Source organism: Hypanus sabinus, chromosome 4 (genome assembly GCF_030144855.1).
Source record: "Hypanus sabinus isolate sHypSab1 chromosome 4, sHypSab1.hap1, whole genome shotgun sequence".
Classification (NCBI taxonomy): Eukaryota; Metazoa; Chordata; class Chondrichthyes; order Myliobatiformes; family Dasyatidae; genus Hypanus; species Hypanus sabinus.
In genome coordinates, this window is record NC_082709.1 from 8,060,738 (window position 1) to 8,073,051 (window position 12,314).

The 12,314-nt window shown below is 44.5% G+C and overlaps 1 protein-coding gene across 7 annotated transcripts in view; it reads left to right on the forward strand.

The window, feature by feature from the left end:
* cfap221 (cilia and flagella associated protein 221) overlaps positions 1 to 12,314 on the forward strand; it is a 254,455-nt gene that overhangs the window by 106,586 nt on the left and 135,555 nt on the right. For all 7 annotated transcript variants that reach the window (XM_059966334.1, XM_059966331.1, XM_059966329.1 and 4 more), the window contains 2 exons: positions 3,288 to 3,388; positions 11,459 to 11,562. In XM_059966334.1, the coding sequence (XP_059822317.1) occupies positions 3,288 to 3,388; positions 11,459 to 11,562 (205 nt within the window). The remainder of the gene's footprint in view (positions 1 to 3,287; positions 3,389 to 11,458; positions 11,563 to 12,314) is intronic.

Consider the following 12,314-nt stretch of genomic DNA (forward strand, 5'->3'; position numbering starts at 1 on the left):
TGTGACTTTGAGTTTCTTCCAGGTGTTCCATTTTCCACCCACATTTCAAAAGGTTTGGGTTTATAGATTAATTAGCTGGTGTAAATTGTCCTGAGATGAGAGAGAGAATCTGTAGGAGTTGATGGGAAGATGGCAAGAATAAAATTGTTTCTCTGTAAAACGGCTCTCTGACTCAATCTATTAGAGCAAAATAAACGAGGAAGATTCTTATCATAACTCTATGGATGTTTGGTTGAACTAGATTCCATTAGATTAGATTCAACTTTATTGTCATTGTGCCGAGTACAGATACAAAGCCATGCCAGACATGCAAAAGAATAGTGTTATTTACAAAATAACTGTGAATAAAAAGTAAGTGCTACTGCATACAAGTATAAAAGTACTGAGATAGTACAATATGGGTGCAATACTGCTTGGTGCTGTGATGTGAGGGTCAGCAGGGTCACAGTCTCAGGGAAGAAACTCTTCCTGAGCCTGCTGGAACAGGAGCGGAGGCTCCTGTATTGCCTACCGGATGGGAGGAGAGTTTAAAAAGTCCATGGTTAGGGTGAGATGCATCCCTGATAATGCTTTTCACCCTACCCAGGCAACGTTTGTGGTAAATGTTCTCAATGGTGGGCAATTGGGTGCCGATAATCAGCTGGGCAGTTTTCACCACCTGCTGCAGTGCTTTGCAGTCCGATACGGGACAATTGCCATACCACACTGAGATGCAGTTGGTGAGTAGCTCTCAATGGTACAGTGGTAAAAGTCCGTCAGTATCCTGGGACAGGGGTGAGCTTTCTTGATGCTCTGCAGGAAATAAAGGTGCTCTTGCTCCTTTTTGATCAGGATGGAGGAGTTCAGGGATCAGGTGAGATCATCGGCAATGTGGACACCAAGGAATTTGAAGCTTGATACATACTCCACTACAGCTCCATTGATGTAGATGGGGACATGATTGCGGTTCCTTGCATGCCTGAAGTCCACAATGATCTCCTTGGTCTTGGAATTAGTGAGTTGTAAAAATAAATACAATACAACATCTGGTATTTTATAAAGCAAAAGGAGAACTTTGAAGAATTAACATTCATTTCATGGAATGAATGGTACACTAATAGGAGTTGTGGAGGATGTGCTGAAGAAGATGGTGCCAGTGAACAGCACAACCAATGGCGATGTCTTTCAGACTGTTGGGTCTTGGGAAAGGTTTAATTGATGCAGGTTATGGATTGGACACTAGTTCATATAATGTGTTTCAGGGTTCTGGTTACTTTCTGGTTTTTTTTGTTGCTATTTCGTGCAATTTTGATTGCAACACACTGGCTCTGCGGTCACAGTCAACAAATGACTAAATTGAAAAAATGACTAATTGAGTGCTAAATTGAACTGAATTGAACTAACCTGAGCGCTCCTGGACTGTTTCAATGACTCTGTTTGGATGTTTTATATTCTATGTTTTTCGCTGTTTGCGTGATTTGTTCTTTTTTTGCGTTTTGGGTGTTTGATGTTTTCTTTGAATGGTTTCCATGGTATTACAAAGATGAGAAAATCTGCAGGTGCTGGGAATCCAAGCAGCAGACGCAAAATACTGAAGGAACTCTGCAGCTAGGTAGCATCTATGAAAAAGAATAAACAGTTGACGTTTTGGGCCAAGACCCTTCATCAGGACTGGGAAAAAAGATGAAAACTTCCATATTATTACTTTGTTTCAGGGCTGTCTGTGGAAAGCCAAATCTCAGGGTTGTATTCTGCATACCTACTGTATATACTTTGAATCTTTGAATTCACTATCAGAATTTGGTAAAGATTGAAACATTATGCAAGAACAGTGGAAAATTATTATAGGGATCCGTAGATACAAATTTACCTGGAGAAGATTGTTGGAAGTATTGTTGTAATTATCTTTTGACTGGCAACTGGCCAAGCTCATCCTTTGTAGTTGACTTCTTTGTTTACCATTCGAATATAGCCAGAATGCCATGTATTACAGGTCAATGAACTGTCAATTCTGCATTAGCAGATAATGATTCGGGATGTACAGATGTAAAAATAATGCTACAATCAGGGAGTTGGTCACTTGTTGCCTCATTTCTGGAGCTTGTGAACACTTTCAGGAAGTAATTCTGTACCTTCTGAGCTTGGCACCATGTATCAGCTGTTAGCAAACAAACGCAGAACACAAAACAGTACAGAGTAGGGACAGGCCCTTTCAGCCCACACTGTCCATGTCTGCTCATCTGCCTGTCTGTATCTCCATTCTGTACCTGTTCCTCTGCTTGGCTAAATGCTCCCCAAAGCTTGAGAAGAGTCTTAGTGCTCCATTAGTGAGTTAAGGAACTTTTTAAATATAGCTGTGAATATCAGCAGTGAAGCAGTGTGTGGATTTATAAATGTTCTTGTTCTGTGCTATTGTCACTATGCATACACGTTTGGAAAGGTAATAGAGGACCTTGAGTCTGTTTGCAGCAAGAAAAGTACTAAAGTGAAACAAATAACTGTATATAGTTACCCCCTAATCAATAATCCTGATAAGCTTATTCCTGATTGGTTGATTTTACTTCTCAGAACAAATGCATAGATTCATGGTATGTCACTAGATTAGATGTTGCAGTCAGCTCTCTACAAAACAATGACCCAAGACACTGATAATGTGGAAATGCGCAGAAATATCCAGTATACTTTGTAGTCGAACATTTGCATGTTCAGATGTTAGTTAGTGTCAGATTCAGTTCGAATAGGAAAGAAATAACATAACTGGTAGCTTGTACATTAAGTATTTTAACAGGATTTAGAAATAAAAGATCAGTTATGTATATGATGAAAATTAAAATATCAGGTGTGTGCAATTTAAAGCATATAAAATATTTTTGAAATAAATTAGAATTTTTAATGCCTATCTGATTGAGTTACAAACCACATATAAATTTACAAGTTTTGTGCCAGGAATTTGCTAAGCAGTAACTAGTACTTCATATCCTATTATAAACTAAAGATCTTATGCAAGAAGTGTAACCTGTGGAGAGCATTTAAAAGTAAAGTCAGCTTATTCTTTTCTTAAATTTTGATTAATAGAACCGATTTCATGTTATTGTCTAAGAGCAGGTAATGAGATTGTTAACTAATTAACTGTCAGTTTTGAGGATTTTCTGGCTAAACTATGCTTATGTGTAAACCCCAAATTTGCTTTTAATTTTATACTGTTATTCTTCAAAAACTGATAATTTCTCTAAGGTCTGTTTGATTGCCACTATTTCCTGGGTACATTTTTTCCCTCATTTTAATTTTTAACATTCATATTTTTGCAGGAAGATGAAACACTACTCATTCCTATACATGCATATCCTGTTGCAAACATAGTGGATTTTCCTACTCATATAAATATAAGTGATGTCCCTCTTGGGCAAAGGTAAGATTATATAATTATTTTTTCCTTTTTTGAAGGTCTTTACTATTTCTTTACTAATACCTAAATTTTATGTTCTTTGTTTGCACCTATCGATACATTGGAATAATAATGTCTATCTTTCTTACTTTTTTAGAATTACATCTAGATGCAGATGTTATATATCATAATGTGTTAGGTGATTGACATACAGTATAAGACCATAAGATTCAGGAGCAGAATTAGTCCATTTAGCCCATCGAATCTACTCCACCATTTCATCATGGCTGATCCCGGATCCCATTCAACCCCATACACAATATCCCAAGTGAAACCTCACCAGTGCTTTATATAGACTCAACATTACATCCTTGTTTTTATATTCTAGTCCTCATGAAATGAATGCTAACATTTCATTTGCCTTCTGTGGTAAACTATGTATACCTGTCTGGACATGCCCCTCTGCTGACTGCTCCTATGGCTCGTCCCACAGACCCCGGTATAAAGGCAATTGGAGGCACTGCTCCCCCCTCAGTCTCCGAGATACTGTGCTCCGTTTTGTTGCTAATGAAAGCCTATTGTTCACCTCCTGTCTCCGAGAGTTGTTGATGGTGCATCAATTTTATTAGCAGCAATTTTAAAACATGGAGAGCATTTTACGACCAGACAGATTGGATCTTGACCCACAATCCCAGGAAGCTGGCGACGCTTTTGAACTCATGCTTCAAATCGTACCTGGAGGAGATTCATGTGACCGACCCTGCCACAAAGCACAAGGTTCTCCTCTCCAGAGTCAGTGCAAGGGTCTACTCCATGATCAGAGACCAAACGGACTACCAGAGTGCGATGGATGCCCTCAAAAGACAATACTGGCGGCCGGTGAACACCGTCTACGCAAGATATCACTTAGCAACATGGCGGCAGCGGGCCAGAGAGTCAAGCGCTGAGCTTGTCCAGGCTCTACAGACACTCATGCGGGCCTGCGACTGCAAGGGACTGACGGCGGAACAGCATGCGGAGCTGCTAGTAAGAGATGCCTTTGTTACGGGGATCAGGTCAGTGTACGTGCGCCAGTGGCTGCTGGAACACGCCGATCTTACCTTACATTCGGCGATCGAGCTGGCCGATACGCTGGAGGCCGCTCTGCACGATGCCGACACTGTCCAGGCTCGCGATCTCTCGCCGGCCCCGTGGACGCTGCAGACTCCGCAACCTGCCAGCGAATCGACCTTGGCTGCTGCCAGTCGCAAGTCCACGCAGTGTTACTTATGCGGACTCGAAAAACACCCCCAAAAACGCTGCCCAGCCCGAGAAGCTACCTGCTCCAGCTGCGGAAAGAAGGGCCACTTCACCAAGGCCTGTAAGTCCAAACCACGAGCGGGGTTGAGCAGAGCTGTGTGCGAGGCATGGGGGTCGCCATCTTGGTCGCCGCTATCTTGCCTGCCCACCGCGTGTGAGGCATGGGGGCGGCCATCTTTGTCAACGCCACCTCGCCCCACCTCCGACCCACGGGTGCTTACCAGGCACCAAGACGGCGATTCAACTCTGGCCTCGGTGACCCTTGACCAAAGCGCTCCACACCAGCTCGCAAGGTCAATGATGGACATCCTGGTGGAGGGGCACAGGACTAGCTGCCTGTTTGACATGGGAAGCACTGAGAGTTTTATTCACCCGGACACAGTGCAACGCTGCGGACTCGTGACACAGCCAGTAAGCCAGAAGGTCACCATGGCTTCTGGATCGCATTCCACTGACATCCGGGGGGGGTTGTGTAGCGACATTGGTGGTGCAGGGCACAGAATATCGGGACTTTGCGTTACTGGTCATGCCTCAACTGTGTGCCCCTGTGCTATTGGGGCTCGACTTCCAGAACCACCTGAAAAGTGTGACAATGGAGTATGACGGGCCCCTCTCACCAATCACTGTCAGAAATCCTCAGTTTTGTGGGACTTCGTCATGTACCCCACTACTGACCACACACACACACCGACCCGCACATCCCACCCAACACCGTGCCAACAGCCACGCTACTGACACCACTTACAGCCTCTCCACTCTCAAGGTCCCTCCCCCACCGCTGTTCACCAACCTGACCCCCAACTGTAAACCTGTGGCAACTAAAAGCAGGAGGTACAGCACGGGGGACAGGGCCTTCATTAAGTCGGAGGTGCAGCGGCTGCTCAGGGAGGGGATCATGAGCCAAGCACAAGTCCTTGGAGGGCCCAGGTGGTTGTTGTTCGGACCGGGCAGAAAAATAGGATGGTCGTGGACTATAGCAAGACCATCAATAAGTTCACGCAGCTTGACGAGTACCCCCTATCCCACATCGCGGATATGGTCAACCAGATAGCTCAGTACAAGGTGTACTCAACCATAGACCTGAAATCCACTTACCATCAGCTCCCCATCCGCCCGGAGGACAACCCCTACACCGCCTTCGAGGCGGGCAGCAGGCTCTATCACTTCCTGCACATCCCCTTCGGTGTCACGAATGGTGTCTCTGTCTTCAAGAGGGAAATGGACCAGATGGTGCACCAGTGCCAACTGAAGGCCACATTCCCATATCTGGATAATATCACCATCTGCAGTCACGACTGGCAGGATCACGACACCAACCTCCAATGATTCTTCCAAGTGGCTAAAGCTCTTAACCTTACCTATAACAGGGACAAGTGTGTGTTCGGAACCACCCGACTTGCTATCCTTGGGTATGTCGTGGAGAAAGGGGTCATTGGCCCTGACCCCAACCGTGTGTGCTCCCCGTTGGAACTCCCTCTTCCCACCACCCTCAGAGCCCTCAAACGGTGCCGGGGCTTCTTTTCCTATTACGCCCAATGAGTCCATCACTACGCAGACAAGGCCCACCCCCGGTCAAGTCCACCGCATTTCCCCTCTCAGCCGAGGCCCGTGCAGCCTTCAGCCGCATTAAAGGGGACATTGCCAAAGCAATGATGCATGCGGTGGATGAGACCATTCCCTTCCAAGTAGAGAGTGACACCTCCGACTTTGCGCTGGCTGCTACCTTCAATCAGGCAGGCAGGCCAGTAGCATTCTTCTCTCGTACCCTTCAAGGCTCTGAAATATGGCATTCCACAGTGGAGAAAGAAGCCCAGGCCATAGTGGAAGCTATTAGGCACTGGAGGCACTATCTTGCCGGCAAAGGGTTCACCTTGCTGACCGACCAGCGCTCAAGTTGCATTCATGTTTAGCAACCAACAGCGGGCCAAAATCAAAAATGATAAAATTTTGAGGTGGAGAATCGAACTGTGCACCTACAAATATGACATCCTGTACCAGCCTGGAAGGCTCAATGAGCCCCCGATGCCCTATCCCGGGGAGCGTGTGCCAGTGCGCAGCTCAACTGGCTATACGCCCTCCATGCAGATCTTTGCCACCCGGGGATCACCCGACTTTACTATTTTGTGAAAGCCTGGAACCTGCCTTACTCCCTTGAGGACATCAGGACGATGACCAGAGACTGCCAAGTCTGCGCTGAGTGCAAACCGCACTTCTACCGTCCTGAAAAGGCACAACTTATCAAGGCCACCCGCCCCTTTGAGCGACTGAGTGTCGACTTTAAGGGCCCCCTTCCCTCCACCGACCGCAATGTCTACTTACTCAACATAATCGACGAGTACTTGCGGTTCCCCTTTGCCATCCCCTGCCCTGATACCACTGCCACGTCCGTCATAAAAGCCCTGCGCCAGCTCTTCACTCTGTTCGGATATCCCTACTATATCCACAGTGATAGAGGGTCCTCATTTATGAGTGACGAGCTGCGCCAGTTCCTGCTGGCTAGGGGTATTGCAACTAGTAGGACCATGAGCTATATTCCCCGGGGGAATGGACAGGTGGAGAGGGAGAATGCCACTGTGTGGAAGGCCACACTCTTAGCCCTTAGGTCAAAGGGATTGCTGGTCTCTCACTGGCATGAGGTCCTCCCCGAGGCACTCCACTCCATCCGCTCCCTGTTATGCACGTCCACCAATGCCACCCCTCATGAGCGACTCTTTTCTTTTCCCAGGAAGTCTGCCACTGGGACCACCCTACTGGCTTGGCTGACATTCCCAGGGCCAGTGCTGCTCCGGAAGCATGCGCGGAGCAATAAGTACTCCCCGATGGTCGAGAGGTTTCACCTACTTCATGCGAACCCCCAGTATGCCTACGTGGTCTTACCTGATGAGCGGGAGGACACAGTCTCCGTCCATGACCTGGCACCCGCAGGAGCACCAGACCCCTACCCCGAACACTCCACGGTGACTGTGAACCCCATACCCACCGATGTATATATCCACGAGACACCGCGCACACCAAGCCCTACACAGACTCCTCTCGACACTCCCATACCAGGCGCCACGCACACGCATGAGGGATTACTGATGCCTAATGGGCTGGCACCTCAAGTCAGGCCGGAGCCAGCACAACCACCGTCACTGGTGCAATCACCACCAGTGCTACATAGATCGCAGCGACAGACTGGACTGCCTGATAGACTTAACCTGTAAATATACTTGTAAGAAACTTCGCCCCATGGGGACTCTCTTTTAAAACAAAGGGGGGGTGAATGTATACCTGTCTGGACATGCCCCTCTGCTGACTGCTCCTGTGGCTCCTCCCACAGACCCCTGTATAAAGGTGATTGGAGGCACTGCTTCCCCCCCAGTCTCCGAGATGCCGTGCTCCGTTTTGCTGCTAATAAAAGCCTATCGTTCACCTCCCATCTCCGAGAGTTATTGATGGTGCATCACCTTCCTTACCACAGAGTCAACTTGCAAGTTAACCTTTAGGGAATCCTGCACAATGACTCCCAAGTCACTTTGTACCTCCATTTTTTTTTGTATTTTTTCTCCATTTAGAAAACAATCAACCCTTTTGATTTCTTCTACCGAAGTGCATGACCATTCACTTACTGAAACTGTATTCCAACTGCCATTTCTTTGCCCATTCTCCTAATTGTCTGTCCTTCTGTAGCCTCTATACTTCTCCAAAATACTTGCCCCTCCACCCATCTTCAAATCATGTGCAAACTTTGCAATAAAGCCATCAATTCCATCATCCAAATCATCGACATGTAATGTAAAAAGATTTGGACCCAACACAGACCACTTTGGAACACTACTTGTCTCTGGCAGCCAACCAAAAATGGCTCCCTTTATTCCCACTCTTTGCCTCCTGTCAATCAGCCACTGCTTTATCCATGTTAGAATCTTTTCTGTAATACCATGGGCTCGAAGCTTGTTAAGCAGCCTCATGTGAGGCACCTTGTCAAAGACCTTCTGAAAATCCAAGTACACGACGTCAACCAATTCTCCTTTGTCTATCCTGCTTGTTATTTCTTTAAAGAATTCCAACAGGTTTGTCGGGCAAGGTTTTCCTTTCAGGAAATCATGTGACTACAAGTACCCTGAGACTTAATCCTTCATAATCGACTCCAACATCTTCCCAACCACTTAGGTCAGACTAACTGGCCTATAGTTTCCTTCCTTCTGTTGAGGAGTAGAATGACATTTGCAATTTTCCAGTCTTACATAACCACTCCAGAATCTAGAGATTCTTGAAGGAGCATTTAATAGGTAATGGAAGCTTATTCCCAATACCTTCCTGGCTATGACAACCTTAAGGAATCTGTATTCTAATATTACAAGAAGATATGAAAAAGAATGGAAGGATCAGTACTTGGAGCTATGATGTGGTGGCCATTACAGAGACTTGGATGGCTCAGGGACAGGAATGGTTAATTCAAGTGCCAGGTTTTAGATGTTTCAGAAAGGACAGGGATGGAGGCAAAAGAAGTGGGGGTGTGGCACTGTTGATCAGAGAAGTCACGACTGCAGAAAAGGTGGACGCCATGGAGGGATTGTCTACAGAGTCTCTGTGGGTGGAGATTGGGTACAGGAAAGGGTCAATAACTTTACTGGGTGTTTTTTTTATAGCATGCCCAATAGTAACAGGGATATCGAGGAGCAGATAGAGAAACAGATCCTGGAAAGGTGTAATAATAACAGAGTTGCCTTGATGGGAGATTTTAATTTCCCAAATATCAATTGGCATCTCCCTAGAGCAACGAGTTTAGATGGGGTGGAGTTTGTTAGGAGTGTTCAGGAAGGTTTCTTGACACAGTATGTAGATAAGCTTACAAGAGGAGAGGCTGTACTTGTTTTGGTATTGGGAAATGAACCTGGTCAGGTGTCATATCTCTCAGTGGGAGAGCATTTTGGAGATAGTGATCACAATTCTATCTCCTTTACAATAGCTTTGGAGAGAGATAAGAACAGACAAGTTAGAAAAGTGTGTAATTGGAGTAATGGGAATTATGAGGCTATCGGAGGAAATTGGAAGCTTAAATTGGAAACAGATGATCTCAGGGAAAAGTACGGAAGAAATGTAGCAAATGTTCATGAAATATTTGTGTGGATTTCTGCGTAGGTACATTCCAATGAGTCAGGGAAGTTATGGTAGGGTACAGGAACCATGCGCTTGCAACACTGTGTGTCAGACAGAGTGGTCAGCAGCAGTGGGGCTCCACAGGGGACTGTCCTGTCTCCCTTTCTCTTCACCATCTACACCTCGGACTTCAACTTCTGCACAGAGTTTTGCCATCTTCAGAAGTTTTCTGATGACTCTGCCATAGTTGGATGCATCAGCAAGGGAGGTGAGGCGGAGTACAGGGCTATAGTGGGAAACTTTGTCACATGGTGTGAGCAGAATCATCTGCAGCTTAATGTGAAAAAGACTAAGGAGCTGGTGGTGGACCTGAGGAGGGCTAAGGCACTGGTGACCCCTGTTTCCATCCAGGGGGTCAATGTGGACATGGTGGAGGATTACAAATACCTGAGGATACGAATTGACAATAAACTGGACTGGTCAAAGAACACTGAGGCTGTCTACAAGAAGGGTCAGAGCTGTCTCTACTTCCTGAGGAGACTGAGGTCCTTTAACATCTGCCGGACGATGCTGAGGATGTTCTATGAGTCTGTGGTGGCCAGTGCTATCATGTTTGCTGTTGTGTGCTGGGGCAGCAGGCTGAGGGTAGCAGACACCAACAGAATCAACAAACTCATTCGTAAGGCCAGTGATGATGTGGGGGTGGAACTGCACTCTCTGACGGTGGTGTCTGAAAAGAGGATGCTATTCAAGTTGCATACCATCTTGGACAATGTCTCCCATCCACTCCATAATGTACTGGTTAGCCACAGGAGTACGTTCAGCCAGAGACTCATTCCACCGAGATGCAACACTGAGCGTCATAGGAAGTCATTCCTACCTGTGGCCATCAAACTTTACAACTCCTCCCTCGGAGTGTCAGACACCCTAAGCCAATAGGCTAGTCCTAGACTTATTTCCACTTGGAATAATTTACTTATTATTACTTATTGTTTCATATTGCTATATTTCTACACTATTCTTGGTTGGTGTGACTGTAACGAAACCCAATTTCCCTCGGGATCAATAAAGTATGTCTTTCTGTCTGTCTGTGTACAAAGGCTGTAATAAATCTAATCAAGAAGAAAAGAAAAGCTTACAAAAGGTTCAGAGAGCTAGGTAATGTCAGAGATTTAGATGATTATAAGGCTTACAGGAAGGAGTTTAAGAAGGAAATTAGGAGAGCCAGAATGGGCCATGAGAAGGCTTTGGCGAGCAGGATTAAGGAAAACCCCAAGGCGTTCTACAAGTATGTGAAGAACATGCGGATAAAATGTGAAAGAATAGGACCTATCAAATGTGACAGTGGGAAAGTGTGTATGGAACCGGAGGAAATAGCAGAGGTACTTAATGAATACTTTGCTTCAGTGTTCACTATGAAAAAGGATCTTGGTTATAGTAGTGATGACTTGCAGCAGACTGAAAAGCTTGAGCATGTAGACATCAAGAAAGAGGAAGTGCTGGATGTCGGTGATAATAAATGTCAGTGATAATAAACATAATTCTGATTTATTTCACTGTAAGATTAGCTGGATCCCCTTTGACTTCCCTTTATAGTTTTAAGTAATCTTTATTTCCAAAAAAATGCAGTGATTGATCTGTTAGCTTGTAGAACTTAGTGTTTTATTTAAACCACAAATCTTAGTAATATTATTTTACTAAATTTTACAGCAAAGACATCATCATTCCTTTGCATTGTAGCTGCCCAGTTGATTTTGAGTTTCAGTTGAATTGTTCACAGCTGCATCATGCATTCAAAATTCAGCCTACATCAGGTAGGATGCATTGTTAATCTTTAACTGTTCAAACTAGCGATGGTGAACCATAAATGCCATTCCTTATCACCCCACCAGATGTGTAATGATGCCACCCACTGTTTAACAACTTCCAGGTGGAATTTTGTATTATGATTATTTTTGAAAGCTTAGGCTTGAACGTCTTTTAGTTAAAAAAAGCAATAAAGCATGAATTTTATTTTCTACGAATTTTTCACTAATGTTATAAATCAAAAAAAGCAGAGAAAAATGATTTGAGAATTACATTTTTAAATACATTATTTTCTTTGAAGGTTCGAGCACTAAAACCTAAGGAGTCAAACTTGAGATCATCTTAAGCAAAGATGTGAATTTTATCAGTAGGAACAGAAATGGGTAATATATCAGAGGTAGGAGCAAGTAGCTCAGCTGATGAATTGGGTGTGATATGTAAAATTCTGCTCATGGTGAACAGAATGCAAACAACATCCCAAATCTAAGCTATGCATATAATCATTCAAATTAATAAAATAATGTTAAGATATCAGTCAGAACAATGGCTTCATAAATTTTATTAAATAATATATACAATTTATACAACAGCATATTCATAGTTTTGAACAATTCTAAAATCTTATTTATTTTACATATTACAGTTAGAAATGCAGAATAATCGTTATTTGGGAATTTGATACTTCTGATGTAAAAGTTAATAACTGAAATACAAAAAAGATAATCCAAATGACTCATAATTCAGCGTTTTTTTAAACAAA